We start from the raw sequence: 27,050 nt of genomic DNA, 5'->3' as shown, positions 1-27,050 counted from the left end.
GGCTCTTCACTCCAGCTTCCACCACAGAGGGATAGGTGTGTGTGTGTGTAGCTTGTGAAGTCTGTGTATATGCAAGAGAGACAGAGGCTGACAGCAACATGACATCTGTGCTGGACAGCATGGGGCCCTCCTGGGCCTGGCCGCATGTGGACATCTATCAGATTTTTTACCTGGCTGCTGTGTTTTGCCTGATCTATGTGCTGCTGAAAGTGATCCAGTTGTGTCGGAGGAGACAGCAACTGCTTAAAGCCCTCGATTGTTTCCCAGGCCCACCAAGGCACTGGCTGTATGGCCATGCCCATGAGGTACAGTCTACTTATGATACCACTTGATAATGTATTAGGGAGCGTGTCGGAGTGTGTGTTACAAACGAATGAAGTCTTGGTAATCTCAGCACACTTCCCTGCTGTCCTGTACTTGCAGAGAATTGGGGAGATGTCATTGGTTTTGTGTGTGAATGGCAAAGGACACCGTCACCATTGGAGAGGGGGCTGCATTCTTCAGTGCCCAACCTTCAATACCTAGGGCTCAATTTCTTCAGAGGTGCTGAGCACCCTCAACTCCAATTCAACCAGGCTCAAGGTACCTTACTTGGGCACCCAAAAATGGAAGTACCCCCAAAATAGAGGCCACTTTTGAAAACTTGGGCCAAAATATTGCAAGGCTGTGCTGTAACAAGGATCAGTGCCAATTCTCACAGACACATCAGCAGCTGCCAGTGGCTTCCTGAGGGGTCTTACATCAGAGGGGAGCTATCCCAGCTGGAATTTTACCTAACGGGTTTTGGAATTCATACCCCTCTCTATTTTACTGTTCATACTGATCTCGCTATATTTAATGCTTTGAATATTTTGTACTCGTGAGTGTGAATGTGTGTGTGTGTGTGTGGACTGGACTTGGTAACACTCGTATTTGCCATCCTAAGCACCAGGAGGCTGCCTTAGACTCTACAGATGTGAATAGGATTGTGAGGTGTCCGGTTTTTGACCAGAACAACTGGTTGACAGGGGACCTTGGTAGCTCCTGGAAGCATTGCTGACCGGGCCGTTAAAAGTCTGGTCGGTGGCACAGTGGGGCTAAGGCAGGCTCCCTGCCTGCTGTGGGTCCGTGTGGCTCCTGGAAGCAGCGGCATGTCCCTCCCTCTGGCTCCTATGCATAGGGGCAGCCGGGGGCTCCATGCACTGCCTCCCCAAGCACCAGCTCTGCAGCTCCCATTGGCCAGGAACTGCAGCCAATAGAGCTGTGCGGGTGGTGCTTGCAGATGAGGCAGTGCACAGAGCTACCTGGCCATGCCTCCACGTAGGAGCTGGAGGGGGGACACGCAGCTGCTTCCGGGAGCTGCATGAGGTAAGCACTGCCTGGAGCCTGCCCCCCTCACCACCTCCCATGCCCCAACCTCCTGCCCCAGTCCTGATCCCCCTCCCACCCTCCAAATCCCTCAACCCCAGCCCAGAGCACCCTCCTGCACCCCAAATCCCTCATCCCCAGCCCCATACCAGAGCCTGCACCCCCAGCTGGAGCCCTCACCCCCCCCCCCCGTACCCCAACCCCCTGCTCCAGCCCAGAGCTCCCTCCCACACCATGAACGCCCAATTTCTGGCCCCAATCTGGAACCTGCAACCCCAGCCCAGAGCCCATACTCCTCCACACCCCAGCCCCCTGCCTCAGCCAGAGGCCCCTCCCATACTCCGAACCCCTCAGCTCCACCCCCAGCCCACAGCCCCCTCCTTCACCCCAAACCTCTCATCCCCAGCCCTACCCCCAGAGCCTGCACCCCCAGCCAGAGCCCTCCCCCACCCCATCCCAACCCACTGCCCCAGCCCGGAGTCCCCTCCCACACCCTGAACTCCTCACTTCTGGCCCCACCCCAGAGCCCGCACCCCCAGCCAGAGCCCTCCCCCACCCCATCCCAACCCACTGCCTCAGCCTAGAGTCCCCTCCCACACCCTGAACTCCTCACTTCTGGCCCCACCCCCAAGGGCCCGCACCCTCAGCCAGAGCCCTCAACCCCTCCCGTAGCCCAGCCCACTGCCTCAGCCCAGTGAAAGTGAGGAAGCAAATGAGGGTGGGGGAGAGCAAGTGATTGGAGGGGGGATGGAGTGAGCAGGGGGTGGGGCCTTGAAGAAGGGGCTGGGCCTCAGAGGAGGGGCGGGGCAGGGGCGGAGCAAGGGTGTTTGGTTTTGTGCGAGTTGAAAGTTGGCAACCCTAGATGTGAATCATACTAATTAATACTTGGTATTTATTGTTTCTCTTATAGTGGCACCCACAGACCTCTCTTTAGTTCAGGGTTCCATTGTGCTAGGCACTGCCAAGAGTTTACAATCTAAGTAGATGAGACAGGCAAACAGTAGGAGAAAGAAAATCATATTATCCCCCTTTGAGATACAGAGGTCCAGACTGGAATGATCTTTCCTATGTAGGCTAATAACTTTGTCACAAGTACAGCAACTGAAATCAATGGGACTATTTGGTGGGCTGGGGAAAGGTGTTACTCAGACTATCACAAACTGACCCAGGGGAGTTAACTGATTTGTCCAAGGTCACAAAGGGAGTCAGTAGCTGAACTAAAAAGAAAAAAGAAAAGGAGTACTTGTGGCACCTTAGAGACTAACCAGTTTATTTGAGCATGAGCTTTCGTGAGCTACAGCTCACTTCATCGGATGCATAGTAAGGTGCCACAAGTACTCCTTTTCTTTTTTCTTTTTACAAATACAGACTAACACGGCTGTTACTCTGAAACCTGTCAGTAGCAGAACTGTGAATTGAACCTAAATCTGCGTCCTAGTTCCGTCCCTAAGCTCTTCAGGGCAGGGATTGCCTTTTTTTATGGGTTTGTACAGCTCCCAGCACAATGCGGCCCCAGTCCTGATATATTTGGGTGCTACCATAATATAAACCTTTATTAATACTTAACCACGAGACCATCCCTTCCTGTACCTTTATTTTCTCCATAAACAGTATTTTTTTTTCTTTGTAAAAAATCATTACAGCTTCAAGATCAAGAACTCAACAAGATCATGTCTTGGGTAGAGAAATACCCAGGTGCTCACTCTGTATGGTTTGGAGGTTTCTTAGGATTCCTGAATATCTACCACCCCGAATACGCCAAGGCCGTATATAGCAGAGGAGGTGAGAACATGCAACTTTATTTCTGAGTTATACGGAAAAATCGTTTTAGGATTACCGTTGCTAAGTGCTCATGCCACCAAAGTCCAGTTTTAGTGGAGCACTGATATCTTTAAATCTGTAGCCTTGTTATAGAACTATTTGCTCCTACCTATTAACATCCATCGCCCCAGACACACCCCAACTTGCATCCTTATAGAAAATTCCTCTCCTGTTTGGTGGGTTTACACTCTGTACATATTTGGACACCATTCTGCCCTGGCAGGCTGGTGCTTAGCTAAGTCACACATATTCAGCTGTTTTGATATTTCTTTGTGACTTAGCTAAGCACCAGAAATAAAGAAGTGAAGCAGCGAGACCTGCTTTCCATGTGTAACACACTGGGCAGTTAGTGTTGACGGACGGTCCCCCTCCGGGTCTGATGCACAGAGGATGCAAGTACAGACACTGCTAAGGAGGCAGACTCTTCAGCTTTTGCTTTAGCGGCTCATTCATTTCACTCTGGCATTTCCCCGTTCAGTCTCTGGTATGTCAGCCAAGGTGGCGACCATCACACAGGCAATCTGCTGACAGACGTTTTGTGTTCGTAGAAGACTATGCAAATAATTGCACAGGGTAAAATTCAGTCCCATACAGAGGGTTTGCACCTAGGCTATGCACAACTTAACTTCCACTTTAGCCTGTTTGGAGGGCCTCATAACCCTTGGCTGGCCCTCCGCACATGAATTAATTTTGTTGTTCTGAGTTCACTTTGGTTTTTAATTGAATCTTGCATAAGCTGAAGAGCCTGACTTGTGCTTTTGTGGTTTACATTGTTCACATATTTGGAGACCATTCAGCCCCTGCAGGCTGTTGCTTAGCTAAATAACATGTATCCAGCTGTTTTGAGCTTCCTTAATGACCCCCATACATCATTTCTGTTGCTCTTCTCTGAACTCCCGCCCAGTTTCTGAATAGTTTTCTGACAACAAAGGGACCCAACTGGACACGGTCGCCTCAGTTCAGCCTTGGATTGACTAGGCACAGGGTTTGGATTACCCTTTTCTCCTCTGGAGGTTGTCCCTCTAGCCAATGGCTCTGAGGCGCAGCACGGTGGAAGCTTGCATGGCACATTGTGAACATATTGGCCTCTAGCGGCTGGCTGCTGTGAGGATATGACTCTCCTTCATCACAGCCAAAGAAGGTGCTTCTTTAATTCAAGTGGTGTTGGTGCTGAAGGTCTCAGGGGTGAACATTTGTGCTGTTTGTGTGTCGGCAGCCGCAGGTTTATTGGACCTGTGCACTCACTACCCGATCATACCTGCTCAGTGACTGTAAAGAGGACGGTCAACCCAGAGCCTTTCACGCACCTTGAGCTGATGGACTTCACTTCTGAAGGAAGGCGAGAGGCAGAAGAGAGTACTCTCAAGTGTGGCTGCCAGGTGTTCCCGGCCTTCTGAGCTCTGCGATAAAATCACCTGTCATCCCTCCCTATCACATGTGGACTTTGCTCCAAGATTAGGGAAAGCACCTCTGTCCCAATCCGACCTCAAGTTCAATGACCTTTCCCTATACATCGATCTAAATGTAGGGCTTGTTTCTGCTCCCATCCCCCCGCCCGTCTTGTCGGATTGCTCACCTCCTCCCCAGCCCAGCCAGCAGCGCTGGGAGAGACTGGCTGAGATTCTGGGCCACCTGCTCAGGGACAAGGGAGGCAAAGTGGGCTTGAACTGACCTTTCTGCCCTCCTGACTATGGGCTGCTCCGGCAACCAAGACTGCCTCTGGTGTAAATTCTGCAGTCATCCCCAGGACTTCCTATGGCTGGTGGTGCAAGGCACAATGGGTGTGTTGGTGCCAGCTTCAGCCCCGCCCCAGGGCACACCCCATGCACGGGGGCTTGCGGGAGAGGGAGAGGGATAATGCCCAGTGGATTCCCTTCATGGAGGTAATACACCCCCACCTCTGTGCAGGCTGTTATCAGAGTATGTAGGGTATTGGAGCAGCACTGAGAATCCTGACCACTGTATCTGTCTATGGCACAACCTCCTGTTGGGGCACGGCAGATCTACACTACCACCACCCACTGGAGCTTAAAAGCCACAATCTAGCCCTTAATGGGTTCCATGTAAATGCTTTACTTTTCCCTACTGAAGTATAGGATGTCAGGGGAGGGCGAGAACTTACCACCCTGCATGACCCCTTGATTCAACTGACTTGGCTTGCGTTAGAAGGCAAAGTTGTCTCCATTAAAACACACATCTCTGGTGCATTTTTCAGATCCTAAGGCTGGTGACTTCTATGATTTCTTTGTCCCATGGACTGGTATGTATACTTTTTGGCTCTCACATTACATTACATAACTCGTTTCTATAGGGACTGTTGAGATAATGGGGTGTGCAAATTTACCCTACTTGTGAGCCCAGCTGTGAAAAGTGAGTATCACAACAACCTGTAACAATAAACGTTGATGGAGAGAGACTGAACTAGTCCACACAAAAAGGCCTCTGGATATAACTCAAGGGCTGTGTTCAGAGGGCTGTGGTAAACAAGAGAAGTGGGGGACTAGACATCAAAGGACCAAAATCGTTGTGTCAGAGACTAGGCCTAATTGGTGAATGAAATAATGAAGGGCTGGGCTCTTCTGCTCCTCATTCCCTTCTGAAGTCCTTAAAAAGAAAGAGACATTTTGGGGAAAAAGCCACCCAGTGTGATGATGGCTGATGGAAAGAAGGAGAAAGGGTGAGCTTAACCATCATGGCTACCAGCCCCTCTTTCTCCTGCCTCTCCAGTGTGGCACCCTTGTGTCAGAAGGGGTCGTAGTGCAATGAAGTTTGAAAACCCGGGGATTAGATGAACACAGGGGTCCCTTCTAGCCTTGGAATCTATGAATCTATGGCTTAGTCGGCCAATCATGGGTACTTTGAAACACTGCTGTGAGCTTATGACCAAAAAGGCAGCTAACGGCAATGTCCAATGTTATACCAATAAAATGAAAACCAGCAGGATCTTATTAAAGGGAATAAGACAAAATGTCACATTTATTGTGAATACAAACAGAATCATAGTAGGCAGTCAGTTATAGCTATAACATTTCATTCAGTTTCACATTCATTCACACGTTCATTCATACACACACACACACAGAGGTTCTGCAAATTTGTTATAGTTACCAGCCTAGAGGTTGCTCATGCCAAGTTACTGGCCAGGTAACTTGGGCATGAGGATGGAGCCGAGTCTTTGTCAGATGCACATCCGATGCTCCTGGAGGGTGGTAGCAGAACCAGTCTCAAAGTTCTCAGTTTCTAGAGTCCATTTTTATAGGAATTTCTTCCTATGCCAATCTATGGGAATTGCTTCATCATGCTGTTGCTGAATCAGTCAGAAGATGGCACATTCCTGATGGCTCCGTGCTGCCAGATGTTATCTTGTTCTTCGGTTCTCCCATTCTTGAGGCTGTTGGGTGGATGCCAGTCTGCCCTCCTGGGGTCATCTGGTTGTCTCCACTCTGCCCATTCTTTGGCCGATCGATACTGAACTCCTAGGCTGGCACCTCCCTGATCATTCATTTATTATCTACACCAAGCATCCATCCACATACATCCTCTATCTCTATTTTAATGACAATTGTTAACAAAGCGAGATAAATACAACAAAAGGGCGGGGAGTCTCTGTGTGCTGTCTCTGTTGTTACAAAGTATCGCTTTGAGTCTCTCTCTGTCTTAGGATCTACTAACACAATTAGCAGCTTGCAAGTTTCACACAGAGAGGGAGAGAAACAGTAACAAAAAACAAAACAAAACAAGACCTCTTAATTAGCAATGCCCTGGAATTTAAACTATGGGGAATCAAACTTACTTGTGATTTTAATACAGAACTTCTTTAATATGATCCAACACCGAAACAGCCCAAAGCTAGTACGTGTTTGCCACATCTCTGAGAGGCACAGCTTACAATCTTATCAGCTAGTGTTTTTCCAGCACTGAGGTTGCAAGTAAAAGTCAACACCAGAGACGGAAGCTGCAATGTCTATCTTTGCTGTTCTTTTCCTTCCCCCTTTGGGGTTTGTCTTGTTTTGTCTCTTAGGAAATGGGATCGGGCTTTAACAACTACAACAGGCCATTTCAACTAACTTCTCTCTCCCCCCTAAGGACAGTTATTACCGTCTTTGGTACCACGTAGCAGACTGTCTCACAAGGGTGTTTTCCCCTCTTAAAAGCCTCTCTCCAGCTAAAGGGAAAGGGAACACGGGACGTGGTTACAATGAAAGCCTTACTTGAGACTTTACATTTCAAATGCTTAAACTGTTTTTTCTTCTTTTCCCGCATCATTAATAAGGGTTTAAAAGGGTGTGTAATGGTGTGTTTGCCCTGGTACTAAGCAGGCTGAGGTTTCTGCACACCAAACCCTGAACCTTGTTTGAAACTGGTTAACGTTGGACAGTGACTGGGTTATGTTAACACGCTTGGCTCTTGGGCCCATTTATTCTATCTAAATTAATACAAGAGGAAGAGATCTTATGGGGTGAAACTCACCCCACCTGCTCAAAGACCCAGTACTGAAGATTCATCCATCCCCTCCCCTGCAGATGAGTCTGTGTGGGTGGGGAGAGCAGGAAGCAGCTGCTTCAGGACCTGGTGAGGGCCAGAGAAGGGATGGGATGAAAGCATCAGGAGGACAGAGTGAGGGAGCAAGCTGCCCCTTCCTAACCTCCCAGGGATCCCATAGGAACCATGAAATTTTGCTGCTTTCCACCACCCCACTATGGTCCACCCTAGTTTGTATCTCATTGACTGAGAAGTCCTGGTGTACGGCAATGACCAAAAGGCTGGGAATCAGGAGCTCTAATCCTGCCTCCCTGTGGCTGTTAAAGGCCAGTGCAAGTTAAAGCAGTGAGCACAAGGGCTCTCTGTGTAAGGCCCCCAGCTTCAGGCCAAAGCAAAAGGGAACCTTCAGCCATCCTTGCACACCATCTCCCTGACGTATGCTCTGTACATTACAGCCATGCCAAAAATGGCCGGGGACTCCTGCCACCTCCTCCATGAGAAATGGGAGCACAAAGGTGGCCCAGGATAGGATGTGGCTTTGTAGAGTGTATACACCCCCCTGTCACCACACACACAATTTAGTTCCTTAGCATTTAGATGCTTTGTGAGCGGCACTGTATACCTAGGTGAACTAAATAAAACTGGATATATGCACAAGAACAGACCCAAATAGTAGAGATGGCTGCACAAGGGTGATTGACTGATGCAATTAAAGTCCCTGTTCTTGTTGAGCTAGAATCCTAAAAGCTCATAGGGAGATAGAACATAGGACTGGAAAGGACTGCTTGGGTCATCAAGTACAGTCCCCAGACACGGCAGGCAACCCCACCATATAATCCTGTTCTTAAATGTATCAAGCTACATCTTCAAACCAGTTAGGTTGTTTGTCCCCACAACTCCTATGGGGACATTGTTGCAGAACCTCACTTCTCTGAAGGTTATAAACCACCTTCCAACTAGGGAATTACTTTGTTATAACTACATCACCAGGGGAGTGAAAAATAAACCATTATGAATACAAAGATCCTTTTTTTGATTAACAACTGTCTTTCAAGGGCATAACACCGTCTCTTTGGGCTAGTCGACACTAGAAGTGCTAGAACGGCTCATCTGCATGGAAGCAGCTATAGTGCGTCTGGTGAAGACACTCTTTGCTGATGGGACAGAGCTCTCCCATCAGCATAATAAATCCACCTCAGCGACATAGTGCTGTCCACACCAATGCTTAGGTTGGTGTAATGTACATCGCTCATGGGGTGGCTTATTCACACCCCATGTGCAACATAAATTATGCTGATGCAACCTATAGTGTAGACAAGCCCTCAGATTTTTCACAGCCCAGATTGTCTGGGTTTAATCTTGTTTTGGAGAGGCCTTTTGTTAAGCTCATATAAGCAGTCTGATTTCTTTTGTCATGAGCTGTAAGTTATGGACAGAAGTCCAAACTCTCTGCCACAATCCAGAAGGCTTAAAACTATGTGTTTCCCTCCTCAGGGAAAGGATTAATCGTTTTACATGGACCAAAGTGGCTCCAGCACCGTAGTTTGCTGACTCCTGCATTTCATAATGATATTTTGAAAACTTATGTGTCATTGATGGCGGATTCCACCAAGGTGATGTTGGTAGGTAACCCTCTGCTCCTGTCGTCATCTTAACCTACCCATTTCCACTTTGAAAAGTAAGGCCTGTCAAGCTGCACTTTATGCTCGTTCGATACAGTGAGACAAGCTGGCGTGAGATGTTCCTCACCATTTCCATCCTAGAAATAAATCACATCTGGGTACAGATGTGGGCCAGTCTCAGGGACGGCCTTAGACTCCATCCAGCAGTGGCCTGGTAGAGTACGTTCCCAACACTGTCTTCTTACCCCTGAGTCAGTGGCGTCAAGAGGAGCAGGGGTGGGCCCCTGTTATCATTACTGCTTCATAGTGAATTGTGATTCGAATTAGAGTCCTCAGCCCATTCTAGAGCCTGTGCGTAACAAAGGCCCAGAGTCTCTTCTCCTCTACCCCAGTATAAATCAGTAATAAGCTCAATGACATCAGTGGAATTACAGTGGTGTATGCAAAAGGAGAATCAGACCTAATATGTCTTTAGTCATCGCCTCTGCTTTCAGTTCTAATCACCGCTGGCATTTTATTTTAATTAACTCACCTAAACAGCACGGTTACAAAGTGTGAAGCTAGTCCCCACTAGATGAAAGGGATCCACCTAACACATGATCTGCTAAGAAAATAAATGTAAATTCAATATGGCAACCCCCCTCCCCCTCTGGACACTGATTCACCATCTTCCAGATGTTCCTTCTGCTTCATGTGGCCGAAGGACCTGGGATTGCATAGCAATACGCTGGGCTCTACACCTATTGATAAAATTTGTATTGCCAATGTGTTTGAAATGCCAACAAGAAGTTAGTCCTATAAAAGATATTCCTCACTTACCATGTCTCTGGCCATGTCTACACTTACAAGCTTAAAGCGGCACAATTGTACTGATACAGCTATGCCGCTGTAAGATCGCTCGGGTAGCCACGTCATGCCAATACGATAGAGCTCTTCTGTCAACTTAATAAAACCAGCTCAACAAGGCCAGTAACTATGTCATCGGGAGAGCGTCTCCCACAGATATAGCGCTGTGCACACAACTGCTTATGCTGGAAACTCTGATACCCCTCAAGGGGGTGTTTTTTCACATCACTGAGCGGCAAAAGTTTTGCAGACATAATGCTAGTGTAGACATGGCCTCTCTCAACACGGATAAAGTATTATGAATAACATATGGAATGGAATTTGTTTAATGCTGCCACTCCACAAGCTGAGTGTAAATATCCAAAACAGTTGACTCAGGATATTGAAATCAGCTACGCCGTATCCGAGGGTTGGGAAATTGAAGAATTACCATAAAAGAGTGAGACAAAGTGGCTGAGGTAATATCTTTGGTTGGACCAACAAGCTCTCTCACCAACACAAGTTGGTCCAATCAAAGATATTACCTCACCTTGTCTAACTCTTTCATGATAATTCCTTAACTACCCAACCTCATCCATCTTGTCTCTTTAATATCCTCGGACTGACACGGCTACAACTGCACTGCATACATAGAAGAGTGAGTCATAATCAACTGTTGGAACAGATTAGTGAGGAAATTTTTAATTCATCCTTGTTTGGAATCTTTAAATCAAGATTGGATGTCTTTCTAAAAGATATGCTCAAATTCAACCACAAATCCTCCGTTTCTTCACTTCCACACCATATCCCTAATGCTGTACAGATTGCAAATGAATCTTGGATCCTACAGACAAAGAAATTATTCAAAGGATGATGGCTGGGATTTTAGTGATCTAGAAATTCCATTTGCTTTATGAATGCTGACCTCTCTTTTTTACATTAGGATAAATGGGAAAAGCGGGTAACAAAGGACAAGTCGCTGGATATCTTTGAGGACGTTGGCTTGATGGCTTTAGATAGCATGCTGAAATGCACCTTCAGTTATCAAAGCAACTGCCAGAACAGGTCCGTATGAGAAGAACTGTGGTTTTGCCTTTAAGGCATTGGACTCAAACTCAGGAGCTCTGAGTTTAATTTCTGGCTGTACCAGAGACTTCTTGTGTGACTTTGGGAAAGCAATTTAGACTGGGATTTTCAATAAAAGCAAGGAAAATGCACAAATTCCTGTGGCGGGTGGTGGTGGGAAAGTATGAAGTTGCACTGAGGTAGCATAAATGTTCCTCTTTAATTAACACTAGGGCTGTCGATTAATTGCAGTTAACTCATGAGATTAATTTTTAAAAAATTAATCTTGATTAATCACAGTTTTAATCACACTGTTAAACAATAGAATACCAATTGAAATGTATTAAATATTTTGGATTTTTTTGATATTTTCAGACATATTGATTTCAATTACAACACAGAATACAAAGTGTACAGTGCTCACTTTATATTATTTTTATTACAAATACTTGCACTGTAAAAATCATAAACAAAAGAAATAGTATTTTTTCAATTCACCTCATACAAGTACAACAGTGCAATCTCTTTATCGTGAAAACACAACTTACAAATGTAGATTTTTTTTGTTACGTAACTGAACTCAAAAACAAAACAATGTAAAACTTTAGAGCCTACAAGTCCACTCAGTACTACTTCTTGTTCAGCCAATCGCTAAGAGAAACAAGTTTGTTTACATTTACGGGAGCTAATGCTGCCCGCTTCTTATTTACAATGTCATCTGAAAGTGAGAACAGACATTCACGCGGCACTTTAGTAGCCGGCATTGCAAGGTATTTACATTCCAGATCTGCTAAATATTCATATGCCCCTTCATGCTTTGGCCATCATTCCAGAGGACATGCTTCCATGCTGATAACACTCGTTAAAAAATAATGCATTCATTAAATTTGTGACTAAACGCCTTGGAGGAGAATTGTATGTCTCCTGCTCCATGTTTTACCCACATTCTGCCATATATTTCATGTTATAGAAGGCTCAGATGATGACCCAGCCCATATTGTTTGTTTTAAGAACACTTTCACTGCAGATTTGACAAAACCAAAGAAGGTACCAATGTGAGATTTCTAAAGATAGCTACAGCACTCGACCCAAGATTTAAGAATCTGAAGTGCCTTCCAAAATCTGGGGTGTGGGGCAAGCTTTCAGAAGTCTTAAAAGAGCAACACTCCAATACGGAAACTACAGAACCCGAACCACCAAAAAAGAAAATCAACCTTCTCCTGGTGGCATCTGACTCAGATATTGAAAATGAACATATGTCGGTCTGCACTGCTTTGGATTGTTATTGAGCAGAACCCATCATCATCATGGATGCATGTTTTCTGGAATGGTGGTTGAAGCATGAAGTGACATGTGAATCTTTAGCACATCTGGCACGTAAATATCTTGCAATGTTGGCTACAACAGTGCCATGCGAATGCCTGTTCTCACTTTCAGGTGACATTGTAAACAAGAAGAGGGCAGTATTACCTCCTGCAAATGTAAACAAACTTATTTGTCTGAGCGATTGGCTGAACAAGAAGTAGGACTGAGTGGACTTGCAGGCACTAAAATTTTACATTGTTTTATTTTTGAACTCAAGTTCTTTGTATATAATTCTACATTTGTAAGTTCAACTTTCATGATAAAGAGATTGCACTAGAGTACTCATATTAGGTGAACTGAAAAATACTGTTTCTTTTGTTTTTTACAGTGCAAATACTTGTAATCAAAAATAAATATTAAGTGAGCACTGTACACTTTATATTCTGTGTTGTAATTGAAATCAGTATATTTGAAAATGTAGAAGACAACCAAAAATATTTATATAAATTGTATTCTATTATTGTTTAACAGTGCAATTAATCGTGATTAATTTTTTTTAATTCCTTGACAGCCCTAATTAACACACATTAAACTCCCCTTTTTTGTCTTCCCTTTAGCAAGAACACATTTCTCACAGCTATACGTCAGCTCACAGCCATGGTACAAGAGAGAACGAGGACGTTTCTGTACCACAATGACCTCATCTACTGGTTCAGTCCCCCTGGGCGTCGCTTCCGGAATGCCTGCAGAATAGTCCATTGCCATACAGGTATTTCTTTCCTCTCTTGACTCAAGACTTTCGTCTGTATGACTGAGACATTAACCCTGCTCAAGATACTGGGTCTCTTAAGAGGGATGGTCTTCTGGGCAGGTGTAGGGGACACACTGGAGGATATTAGATTAAAAAAGGGGGGGGCTATGTGGTGGTAAGAGACCTTGAATGTTCCTCAGATTACCTGGATCCTGAAATTTATGCTTTAGGGAAACTCCACTGCCTAGGAGAACCTCAGATTCTGGTCCATTAATTGAATCATACAGTGGAATCAGAGAAGAAAGAAATCTAGACTACTAGGTCATTTAATCCAGTGGTTCTCAAACTGCTCATGGAGTACAAGCAATGCACAGAGACCTGCCTGGCAATCTGCAGAATGAAATATACTTAGAATCAGGCAGTGGTGGGATGTTGCAATGGGATGGGAATATGACCAATGAGAAAATCCTTCTCTTACTAAGTGGTCCTGGAACAAAAAGGTAGGAGAATCTATGGATCTATTTCATGAGATGGTTTTGTGATTATAACAGGACTGGGAGTCAGGAGATCTGAGATATATTCTTGCATTTGCTACAGACGTCTCATGTGACCTTGAAACAACATCACGTAATACTTCTGTGGCCTAAATTTCCTTACCCAGGAAAAGGGGGAAATACCACATAATGTACATACTTCCAAGAGTTCTGAGAATACTGAATGTAAAGAACTTGGAGATTCTCTGTTGAAAGGTGTAAAGTATTCTGTTTTCTAGTGATTTGACCGGTCCATTTTTAAATGTATCTAGAGATGCGGCTTCCACCATTTGCCTTCCAAGGTGATTGAATTACTAGTGAATCACGGTGACATTTTAACTAAATAATATGTTGATCGTTCTTTCCCTAGAGAAGGTGATAAGGGAGAGAAAGGAGTGGCTCAAGGATGAGCGAGAGCTCGAAAAGATCCAGAAGAAGAGGCGCCTGGACTTTCTGGATATTCTTCTATGTGCCAAGGTGAGTCCTGAAGAACACACATAAACAAACTGCTCTATACCATGTGCACATTTCACTAATTATCATTTGGCAGATACCTGAGCATTGCTGACTGCAGTTTCCTCACCAAATACTCCCTTTTCTAATCTTATTGGCTGTTGGGTGTGGTTGGAATGTCTGGATGCAATAGGTCAAATTCAAACATGCTATAAATGGGCACAAGTCCTATTGAGTCTCATACCAGGGGTGAATTTGTTTGGATGTGTTTGTTTTTTAATAAAGTCAATCAAAATATTTTAAAACGGTTGAAATCTAAATGAAATATTTCAAGTTTGTTGAAAAAAATGTTTCATTCAATTGAACATTTCAATTCACCAAAAATTTTGAAAAAAAAATTGGTTTTGGTTCATCATGAAATCATTTTTCAAAACTTTTTTCAGAATTGCAAGAGAACTGAATAATCCATTATTCACCCAGCTCTAGCTAAAAGGGCTATGTTTGTCTGGCTCAGACCTGCACTACCTGATGTCACACCAAAATTGGTTCTTCCTGAAACCTGACCCTCTTTCTTAAGTTCCACCTATGTGAATTCATTACACAGCAGTGTGGCCACAGGGTGTCTAAGTGGTTGGATTTAATTAATTCCCAGCTCCTTCAAGTGAAGTTGTAAGAACGCTGCAGTAGCAGATGTGGGATAATCTGCCCACCACATCAGGTCTTATCCTCATCTCTAATAATTAGAGATTGTCTTAAACCCTGAAGCATGAGGTTTAATTGCAAAATTTTTCTATTCCAAAATTAGGATGAAAATGGAGAAGGACTACCTGATGAAGATCTACGTGCCGAGGCCGACACTTTCATGTTTGGAGGTCATGACACCACAGCCACTGGGATCTCCTGGCTCTTATACTGCATGGCCCTGCACCCAGAGCACCAGCAGAGATGCAGGGAGGAGATCAAGGAGATTCTGGGAGACAGAGAGACCATTCACTGGTGAGACACCTCATTTATTGCACATTGGTTCCTCTTGAAGATTGGGTCAGCTAATGCTGAGACTTAAGAATGTTCCAGACTCTGCTTTTAATCATTACACATTAACACTTGGGATGGGAGTTAAAATTTTGTGAACATCTCAAGTTAAATTTTAGGCATGTGCAGAGCCTGAGAATATAAATCTGGAGTAACTCTTCAGACTTCAGTGGAGTTACTCCAGACTTACACTGGTGCTACTGAGAACAGAATTTGGCTCTAAGAAATAACGTGCCAGACCCTCAATCAACCCCACTGAAGACACTCAGTGCTCCAGGGCATTCCTGCTGATATACATTAACTGGGCATCTGGCTTAACATGCCTATTCTGTCTCATCTCAGACACCTTAGATGTTTATTGATGAACTGCACCTTAAGGTTTGGTGGTAGGCCTGTCATCCCCTACTCATGATAATTGTTGGTTTGGGGCATTAACTGCCATGGGTTTTACAATTGACAAACAACTACAAATGAAATGCACTAAGTAAGTGCCAAGAATTATCAATGAGATGAAAGCAGTCTATGGCAGAGTTAGTGCCCAAGTCATCAATGAAAATAAATAGGGAAGCACAGATCTGTCACAGTTTTCTAAAGTTTACAGCTGGCAGAAATTTGGGATTTCCAGTTTGAGAAATTTTGGCACTTTGAATTTTGACTGTGTTCCGAATCAGAACAAAACCAAATTGTTCAAAATTTCTTGTGAACTGGAAATCCCCCAAACCATTGTTTTGAAAACACTGACATATAGTCGGGGACCCCAGGGCTTCCAGTACCCTGGGTCAGCTGGCTTCCTGGGCTGCTGGGAGTCTGGAGTCCCTGGGATACCTGGCCCTGTGGCAGTCTGCATGGAAAGGCTTTCCCACAACATCCAAGAAAATAAGAACGTAAGAACAGCCCTACTGGGTTAGACCAAGGGTCCATCTAGCCCAGTATCCTGTCTTCTGACAGTGGCCAGTGCCAGGTGCCCCAAAGGGAATGAACAGAACAGGGAATCATCAAGTGATCCATCCCCTGTCGCTCATTCCCAGCTTCTGGCAAACAGAAGCTAGGGACACCATATCTGCCCATTCTGGCTAATAGCCATTGATGGACGTATCCTCCATGAATTTAACTAGTTCTTTTTTGAATCTTGTTATGGTCTTGGCCTTCACAACATCCTCTGGCAAAGAGTTCCACAGGTTGACTGTGCATTGTGTGAAGAAATATTTTCTTTTGTTTGTTTTAAACCCGCTGCCTATTAATTTCCTTTGGTGACCCCTACTTCTTGTATTATGAGAAGTAGTAAACAACACTTCCATATCTACTTTCTCTACACCCGTCATGATTTTATAGATCTCAATCATATCTCCCCTTAGTCTTCTCTTTTCCACGCTGAAAAGTCCCAGTCTTATTAATCTCTCCTCATACAGAAGCCATTCCATACCCCTAATCATTTTTGTTGCCCTTTTCTGAACCTTTTCCAAGTCCAATATATCTTTTTTGAGATGGGGCGACCACATCTGCATGCAGTATTCAAGCTGTGGGCGTACCATGGATTTATATAGAGGCAACATGATATTTTCTGTCCTATTATCTATCCCTTTCTTAATTATTCCCAGCATTCTGTTCCCTTTTTTGACTGCCACTGCACGTTGTTTTCAGAGAACTATCTACAATGACACCAAGATCTCTTTCTTGAGTGGTAACAGCTAATTTAGACCCCATCATTGTATATGTATAGTTGGGACTATGTTTTCCAATGTGCATTACTTGGCATTTATCAACATTAAATTTCATCTGCCATTTTGTTGCCCAGTCACCCAGTTTTGAGAGACCCTTTTGTAGCTCTTAGCAGTCTGCCTGAGTCTTACCTATCTTTAGTAATTTTGTATCATCTTCAAATTTCGCCACCTCACTGTTTACCCCTTTTTCCAGATCATTTATGAATATGTTGAATAGGACTGGTCCCAGTACAGACCCCGGGGGGACACCACTATTTACCTCTCTCCATTCTGAAAACTGACCATTTATACCTACCCTTTGTTTCCTATCTTTTAACCAATCCATGAGAGTACCTTCCCTCTTATCTCATGGCAGCTTACTTTGCATAAGAGCCTTTGGTGAGGGACTTTAGCAAAGGCTTTCTGAAAATCTAAGTACACTATATCCACTATATGGTCACTATTACCAAGCGATCCAGCTATATTCACCTCTTGGACAAGATCCTGTGCTCCACTTAGGACTAAATCAAGAATTGCCTCTCCACTGGTGGGTTCCAGGACCAGTTGCTCCCTAGCGCTATATTCTTATTATTAGAGTATGGAATTTCTATCCATAGAGATTCTTTGGTACAGTTTGATTCATTAACGATTTTTACTTCATTTGATTCTAAGCTAAGAATCTGAGAGCCCTATCCGGGTCTCCCAAGGCTTCCAGACTCCTAGCTCCCCAACAGAGAGCTTAGAAGTCCTGGTATGGAAAGGCTGCTCCAGAGCTGCAGACTACAAAAGCTTGAGTTCCCTAGCCCCAGGGCAGTCTCCAAGAGCAGTCCCACCTGGCAGGGACCCCGGTAGTTTTCCAACATAACTGCCTGAGATTCAGCAAATGGTCTTTGAACTCAAATCACATTTGTGAAAATTGTAGGTTTGATGAACTGGCATTTTCCAGTTAAACTCGGTTTCATCAGAAATTTTCCCACCAGCTCTACGAAGGATGCATTTTATCAAAAAACATCTAAGATGTCCAATAACGTTAGAGGGACAAGGTGACCATATTTTAAAAATTAACATAAAAGTTGGACTCTTTTATGGTGACGTTTTTTGGAATTGTGAAATACTCATCGAAATTACATATTTTTTTAATATGTGTACTGATCTCACCTATTTCTAACTTCTAACTCCACAGCCACATGGACATATGTCTCAGAGCGGAGGACTTTCCCTCCCAGTAACTTAGTGCCCTGAATGAGTTTCTTGTGTAACCTTGAAGGAACGTTGTTAAACATGCACTTTGAGCAAAAGAACAGCTTTGATTGTACCTGCGGTTTTTAACTTTTCCTTTCACTGCAAACAGCATTCATTACATTGAATGTTTGTTCCACTGGACTGGGGCTTCTGGTAAAAACAGAACAAATGGTACCTGATGTAGCAATAAGTCTTGGACAAAGCACTGTAAGTCATTAAAAGTGTCTGATATGGATGAAATGAAAACAGAGGACATTGTGGGTGTCCCAAACGGAGTTCCTGAGACAAGAGAACGGGAGCTGGCTGAAATATGCAAATAATTTTTCATGGAAAATTTAAGAACATTACTTTCAAAATTTCCCATATTTTGTTTTGATTTTTGAAGACAAAACAAAAACAAATCTTGAAGAAATGTCCGTAAAAGATTTTTGTTTTCACGAGCTAAAACCCAAGCATGTGTACCAAAACCTGAAAAAAAATTTTGAACATTTTTCAGTTTTTAGTTTCTGCTTTTGAAAAACCAGAAAATTTCAACAACAAAAAAATAGATTTTCGTCAACACTTTTTGGTTTGGTCAACCCATACAAAATTTTCCTCAAAAACTTTCATTTTGATCAAAAAGGCATTTTTCATTAAAAATATTGTAATGAAATAATATTGAGCTGCTGTATCCATGGTATCAGATAAGTAACTGATCCTGTTTTTGGAAATTGGGTACTCAGTTACAGACTGAGAACCCCACTGAAGTTGGTAGCATTGCTCCAGCTGAACACACTGTTGGTGAGAGCAGAATTTAGGCCTTACTGCTCTTTGGATATGGAAAAACATAAAAGCATTTCCCAGTTTTAGTCAGCACTCAAGAGCCTTCTGTTTGAAGAGGACAAGAGGGAACTTCTTTTAGACTGTAGATTGCCTTGAGGGTTTGCAATCTTAAAAGATTCACCTAGAGAAACAAGAGGTTGTGCAGGCAGCCTTGTACTTCTGCATTGGGGGAGGAGGTTCCCACGTTCAGACATATCTTTGGTTTCTTTTCAGGAATGACCTTAGTAACATGCCCTACACCACCATGTGCATTAAAGAGAGCCTCCGCCTTTACCCTCCGGTACCTCAAGTGTATCGACAACTCAACCAACCAGTCACATTTTTCGATGGAAGGACTTTGCCAGAAGGTCTGATTCTATCCCTTTCTCTGTGTTCTTTATAAGTCTAAGGGGTACAACTTTATATATAGTAGCTAATGGGCATTGTATATGCATATATCAGCTAATTATGGACCCAAGTGATGGCATTTGGATCAGGATTAAGAGCCCATTTCTAAAGTTACAGGGGTTTTGATTCCAGAGTTTTAGTTTACTCCAGTTAGGAAGGTAAGCAGAGAAATAAGAGTCTGAATCTTGGTTTAGTTTCTGAACCCTGCAACGTTTGCTTTGGTCAAGGGAGGTGTCTGATCCAAGTTCTGATTTGGCCCTTTGTACAGAGAAGAGCAAGCCATGAAATTCGGATCAGGCTAAAGGTTCTGATTCCAGCCACTTCCGTGCCCCTGACTCAGGGTACTTCTATACTACAGCTAGTGGTGTGCCTTGCACCTCATGTAGACATCCCTGTGCTAGCTGTAACCTAGCTAGCTTGCTAAAATTAGCAGTGAGGATGCTGCAGTGCAGGCTGTACAAGTGAGTACGTACCCGTGGCATCAGCCTATGCTGAAGATCGCACTGCCATGTCCTCTCTACTATTTTTAAAAAAAGAAAAGGAGTACTTGTGGCACCTCAGAGACTAGCAGGTGCCACAAGTACTCCTTTTCTTTTTGCGAATACAGACTAACACGGCTGCTACTCTGAAACCTACTATTTTTAGTGAGCTAGCTAGATTAAAGCTGGCATGGGTATGTCAACACAGGCCACAAATCACACTCCCATCTGCAGTGGAGTTGTACCCTCAAAGTCAGGGAGTTTGGACCTGAGATTTTTATTCATACCCAACTCCACTATCAGCAGGAGAAGGTTCCCAAAGTGGGCACCAATGTCTAAAATGGATTAGGACAAATATTCTGCAATCACACAAAACAGAGACGTCTAATAGTGTCAGCTGAACCAAAAATCCAGGAAGCTTTTCCTTGCATTCATATCCATCTCAGTCATTAATTAATCACCAGCCAGGTGTCTCAGCCATATTTCACATATCCCTCTGACCACAGCAATCTACTGCAAGGAAACAATGGCACTTTGATCATAAGGTGACTGGGGAAAAAGAGAAGTCATGGACTGGGAAGGACATTAATTCCAGAGGATGTGGGGAATGATCTGGTCCATTCATAGGAGGAGGATGAGTTTGCTTTGCCAGCTGACAAAATTTATGTATTCCATCGAGAGGCGTAAGAAGTGGGGTGTGGCTCTCTGATCGGAGAGAACTAACTGCAGAGACATGGCGGGACACACTTGGAACAGCTGGTCTTAGGGGAAATGCTTAGTTTTATGTCACTTCATTGCTATGAGTGTTACCATTAAGCCAAACCCATAAAGAGGGTGAGCTTAACCTGGTACAGTATGTGTGGACTTTATCCAGAACTGTCTAGGAATAGCACCTGTGAAAGAATAGATGACCTCCTGAGGTCTCTTCCAACTCTAATCTTCTATGATTCTCTGATTGTGACCATGTTATCTCTTAACCCTCTCTTCAATAAACTAAGTAGATTGAACTTAGTAAATCTCTCACTATAAGGCATGTTTTTCAAACCTCAAGTCATTCTTGTAGCTGTCTTCTGTGTTTCCATTTATCTTTTTATTATATTATATTATATTATATTCCATTTATACAGCAACCTGTAAGTCGCTCAGACAAGGCGGTGCTGAGCGTGACTTACATGCTAGAGAGATGAATAAACAGATGTTCGCATACCAGTAAAAATAAAGCAGCAACCCCATATACTTTGGGTGGATGGACTGGACGTACTTGGCGGGGCTTGACAAAATTCACTCCAGGGACTTAAAGAGTCGATGCAATCTTGGAACCATTAGCAATTATATCTGAGAACTCATGGAGGATGGGTGAGGTCCCAGAGGACTGGAGAAGGCTAAGCATAGCACCTATCTTTAAAAAAGGAAACAACAGACCAGAGTAGTTTCAATAGTTGGAAAGATTCTGGAACAAATTATTAAACTATGATGCCAAACCAGCTTAATTTCTTTCTTTGACAAGGTTATTGGCCAAGTGGATAGAGCGGATCCAGCAGATTTGATATATCTTGATTTTAGTAGGCTTTTAACCCAGTCCCACATGACATTCTCACAAACAAGTGTGGTCTAGATTAAACTATTACATGATGGGTGCACAACTGATTGAAAGACGGTTCTCAAAGAGTAGTTATTTATGGCTCACTGTCCAACTGGGAGGACGTATTTCATGGGGTCCTACAGGGGTCTATACCAGGTCCCCTACTATTCAATGTTTCATTAACAACTTGGATACTGGAGGGGAGAGTACGCATAAAATTTGCAGCTGACACAAAGGCAGAGGGGTTGCAAGCACTTGGAGGACAGGAGTAGAATTTTAAAGGATTTTGATAAATTGGAGAATTGGTCTGAAATCAACAAGATGAAATTCAATGCAGACAAGTACTGTACTTAGGAAGGAAAAATCAACTACACATTGGGGAATAACTCGCTAGGCCAGGGGTTATCACAACAATTTTTATGGTTGCCTCAGAGTGTGTCCACCAACTCTTGCTGGTAGCCGCTCTGATGATTTTTCTTAAGATACTTAATTAACTGTAGGAAAAACAAATAAATCTGCCATATGATGGGATTACAAAGAACCAGTCAGCCAATCAATAATGGCTAACTTCTGAGTGTCAGTAATTGTGTGGTGGGGCAGGAATACAAAAAATATAAATGGAAAGAAAATATTTTAGCAGGTGATTTTCTTCTCATGAGATCTTTTCTCTCATTCTTACCAGGTAGCTTAGTGTCTCTGCACATTTACGCTCTTCACAGAAATCCCACAGTATGGAAAGATCCAGAGGTACGTTACTTTGCTTCTTGTGATATTTAGTTTCCTTTTGCCTGGGCACAATGGAAGGAACTTGCTACACCATCCCTCCTTACCCTCCATTGGGGTAGCGTGACTATATACCACCAGCATCTTGGGCCAGGCCTTAAAAGTGCAGTCTGGCCTTCTATATATGCGGAAGTTCTTTATTGGATTGTTTGTTTCGGATGTAGGCTTAGGGCTAGTTTCTTCTCTCAGTCAGACCAATGTAAAACCAGAATACATTTATGCACCCCAATGGAACTATTCAGGATTTACACCAATGCAACTGAGATCAGAATCTCTTGCCCTTTATCTGCACTGCTAATGAAGATGGGATCCAGACTTCTATTCATTTAGAAAGGTGTAATTGCTCTGAACCTTTTAAATCCCATTATCCCCATTAGGTTACTCAATGAAGGTTCTCCTTAGCAACGTGAGGCCTCATTCTCCATTATACAGCTTTGTACATCAGACAGTCATTTTTATCCCAGTCAGGTAGTTTTGGCACATTGCACGTATGATTGAATATATAAGATGCAAGCATGGGTCGGCACTGTGTCCGTGGTAAAAATTTTGAGGTCCATGGGCACGGACCTCAAAATTTTTACTAGGAGGCACACCGCCCCGCCCCCCAGAGGCAGCCCCCCCCCGCCCCCCGCAAACAGCTTCCCCGCGTCCCTCTGAGCTGGGGAGTGTCTGTCTCGGCCGCTCTGCAGCATGCTGCCTCCAGAGCTGAGCTTCGTTCCACCCCCCGTAGCGCTGAGCCAGATCCCAGCCCATTGGCTGCCCTCCACTGCACAGCCCCCCTCAGCCTAGCTCCCCAGCAAGAGCAGGAATGAGGGACAACAGAGATGAGCCCCTCCCCCAAGAATTTGTTCCACCCTGGCCCCTGCTCACAACAGATCCCTGCCCACAACTGGGGCCTGCTCTTGGAGGGGATGCCCTGGTCAGGGGGCAGAGGAGATGCCCACCCACCCCGGGATAACCCCTGCCCGGAGGGGTTGCCCTAGTTACAGTGAGGGGAAGGGAAACCCTGCTCCACTGAGAGACCCCCCCGACCTCCGCTTCCCACATCCTGTGACATGATGGGGGAACTCCCGTGTAAGGGACACAAACAGGGGAGAGGGACCCCTTGGTCTCAGACACGGGGTAAATGGTGTACCCTGGTCAGTGGGAGGTGCTCATCCTCCTCCTGCTCACACACACACACATCCTCCCATAAGACATACTATTTAAATAAGAACAATAAAAAAGTAAAAACAACGAGGAGTCCTTGTGGCACCTTAGAGACTAACACATTTATTTGGGCATAAGCTTTCGTGGGCTAGAACTCACTTCATCAGATGCATGGAGTGGAAAATACAGGAGCAGATATAAATACATGAAGAGATGGGAGTTGCCTCACCAAGTGTGAGGTCAGTCTAACAAGACAATTCAATTAACAGTAAAATTCAATTAACAGTGTAAGATATTGACTGCGGTGGTGAGGTACATTCAAAAACATTAAAGTGAGTTGAATTTATTATTAGTATTATTATTAACTAGCTAGCTACGTTACTGGTTTTTTTCAGGGTGGAAAATTGTGCATTATTTTACAGATTGAATAATGACTGAATGACATAACCCCCCACCAATGTCCGTCACTAAGTCCGGTAATTTTGTCAAGTGTCCATCGTGCAACACGGTGGTGCCTACCCATAGACGCAAGTCAGTGCAGAATAGGGCCCAATTGTACCCTCAGTTACAGAGAAGATGGGGGATAATCTAAATAGCTGAGGGAAGAAATGGGACCCTTGCTGTGTGAACACAGTTGCCAAACTCAGCAGTAGCCTTGTAATTAAAGGTCTTTAGAGTACAAGTGATCTTTTCTTCCAGGTGTTTGACCCCCTGAGATTTTCACAAGACAACTTGTCTGATCAGCATCCCTTCGCCTTCATGCCCTTTGCTGCTGGACCAAGGTGAAGTATTAATTAATTACTTGTGTGAAAACTACAAACAGAAAACCAAAAACCACAATGAGGGGAGAGAAAATTACCTCGTGTACCTCTAATTGTTCTCAGAAGTGATCATTATGATAGATTGTCCTTTAGTGCTTGATCCCAAGTCCATTGACTATAAATTTATTATTTTTATTACAGTAGTACCTAGAGGCACTAACCAATATTACAGGGCCCCATTGTGCTAGGACCTGTACATACACATAGTAAAAAGAAAAGAAGGACTTGTGGCACCGTAGAGACTAACCAATTTATTTGAGCATGAGCTTTCGTGAGCTACAGCTCACTTCAAATAAATTGGTTAGTCTCTAAGGTGCCACAAGTACTCCTTTTCTTTTTGCGAATACAGACTAACACGGCTGTTACTCTGAATACACATAGTAAGAGACAGGGTAACCACTGATGAGAGTGTGTTAGACGTTCCCCTCTCTGCCCAATCTGCAGAAGCTACTAGTCTGTTACAATCCCACTAAGAGAGCCCAGGTATTTATCTCAAGATGTATCAGCTCATGCTTTTAGCTCTGGAGGTCCCTGAGTCAATTCCCGATGTGTCAGTCAAGGTGGTAGCCATCACAGTAGACCCTGCCTGGAAGAGTTTAAATCAAAATAGTCAAAGGGTTGGAGGGGAAACTGGGGTACAGAACAGGGACGTGACTTGCCCAGGGTCACACGGCAAGTCAGTGGCAGAGTCAGTAATGGAACCCAGGTCCCCTTCACTCCCTGTGCACTATAGCAACTTCCTCTCTTTACACTCTGGTGGGTTTGGGTCAGACCATTAATAATTTAGCCCATAAATCTCCCTTACAGCCTGAGTGTTTTTCCTTCTCTTCTCAGGAACTGCATCGGGCAGCAGTTTGCCATGACTGAGTTGAAAGTGGCTGTTGCCCTAACCCTCCTCCGCTTTGAACTCGCACCTGACCTGACTACACCTCCTAATGAAGTAACTCAGCTTATCCTGCGCTCCATGACTGGAATACACTTGCAGTTAAAGAAACTTTCCTAATATCTTTGATATTTCATGCTGAAACTATCTTTGATACTTTTTTCAGCAAAGCTTGCAAGTCACAAGACTTTCTTAGTAGATTTGCTCATCTTAAATCTGAGGAACAGTAAGTTACCATACTAGTGTGCGGGCGGGGTAGAGACATTCTTTAAGGGTGAGGCTGGGTGGAGACTCAGCCACTGTAAAGTGACATAGCTTCATTGACTTGGAACTATGCCGATATACACCAGGTGAGACTTTGGTCTATGATGTTTATAGATATGCCATAGACAGTGACACGAACGAAACTACAACAGGAAATCACTGGTTTTGAAATCCAGTAGAGGGAGGGCATAATTATATTCTGTATAGAGAAACTTTTCTCTCTTTTGTCTTTTCCAATGCCCTTTGTCTATTCCTTCCGACCCACCTTACAAAGCAATGAGGATCGTAATGTTATGTCTGCCAGTGTAGAGAGGGGGGAGTATTTTCCTCTTTGCACTAGGAGGTGAGCTTCCCATTAATCTTTGGGCCAAGATGGAAAAATTGGTGGGAGCAAAATTTTCCTGTTATATGCAATCTGAGTTAGTCAATGGTAAAAGCCAGATTTTGATCTCACTTACCCAGTTGTAAATCCACTGTATAATTCCATTGATCTCAGTGGCGTTGCTCCGGATTTGCAAACAGAGAACAGGGTTTGTGTGTTATAAAAGTTGCTTGTGGAGATCCATATTTACTAAATCGGGTGCAGTTTTATCAGGAATGGGTCTGACAATCCCTTCTGGAGTTGAATCCCTTAATAAAGAGTTGTGGTGTTTTTTGAATCCTCAATTACTTGTCCAGGTTTTGCTGAGAGCATTTCAATAAACATATTAATAATCTTCAACCACTAGGTGACATATTCTGGATGTAAAATGCTGAGATGTTTGCTGTTCCCAGGGGTGACAACCTGATTCAGGTCAGTAGACTTTTCTGGAAGCAAAACCCTGCATTGTTAGGGAAGCAGGACAACAAAGTAACATCAATGATCAAAACCTAAGTTCGGAAACAACATTATTAACATCTAGGCTGAAGACTGTGTCAGGTGTGGCCAGCTGTGGGGGTTGAGCCAGAAATGACCAATGAGTGTCTTAATAAGCAATAAATAATTAAGGAATAAATGAATTTAATGATGGGTGAGTTTTACATCCAAGGCCTTGTTGGCGGGGATGCTGAAGTCTCCCTGAAGAATGAGTTTGGAGAATTTCAACACCAGTATAGAGAACAATGCTTTCATTTTGTTTGCACAATTATGGAGAAAGCTACCTGAGTGGCTGGGTCATTACACAAATTGAATCTATTTCCCCATCTTATGTATCCTCACACCTTCTTGTCAGCTGTCTGAAATGGGCCATCTTGATTATCACTACAAAAGTTTTTTTTCTCCTGCTGATAATAGCTCAACTGAATTAATTAGCCTCTTAGAGTTGGTATGACAACTTCCACCTTTTCATGTTCTCTGTAGGTATATATATCTTCTTACTATATGTTCCATTCGATGCATCTGATGAAGTGGGCTGTAGCCCACGAAAGCTTATGCTCAAATAAATTCGTTAGTCTCTAAGGTGCCACATGTACTCCTGTTCTTTTTACCTGAGTCCCTGACTCATGCCTGATCCACTGAACCAGGGTGCCTAAGCCAAACAGAATGGGACTTTTCAAAAGTACCTAGGTTATTTACAAGCACAAGTCCTATAGAAATCAGTGCCACTTGTCCTCTTAAGTTATTTGGACACTTTGGAAAACCTCATCCACAATCTCTCTCTGTCTCATTTTTCCTATCTTTAAAGTGGGCTAACAATAATTGTGAACTATTCCATGGCTTTTT

The 27,050-nt window shown here is 43.9% G+C and overlaps 1 protein-coding gene across 1 annotated transcript; it reads left to right on the top strand.

The window, feature by feature from the left end:
- Positions 1-26,604, top strand: LOC141992551 (cytochrome P450 4B1-like). Its single transcript, XM_074961789.1, has 12 exons — positions 1-305; positions 2,991-3,129; positions 5,384-5,428; positions 9,145-9,272; positions 11,041-11,162; positions 13,085-13,236; positions 14,122-14,228; positions 15,010-15,200; positions 19,214-19,347; positions 22,131-22,195; positions 24,080-24,162; positions 25,036-26,604. Exons 1-12 carry the CDS (start codon positions 99-101, stop codon positions 25,202-25,204), a joined length of 1,542 nt encoding a protein of 513 aa, XP_074817890.1. The 5' UTR covers positions 1-98; the 3' UTR covers positions 25,205-26,604.
- Positions 26,605-27,050: the final 446 nt, after the last annotated feature.

Source organism: Natator depressus, chromosome 8 (assembly GCF_965152275.1).
Source record: "Natator depressus isolate rNatDep1 chromosome 8, rNatDep2.hap1, whole genome shotgun sequence".
Classification (NCBI taxonomy): domain Eukaryota; kingdom Metazoa; phylum Chordata; order Testudines; family Cheloniidae; genus Natator; species Natator depressus.
Note: the sequence above shows the minus strand (reverse complement) of the source record. Positions and strands in the feature narration are given on the sequence as shown.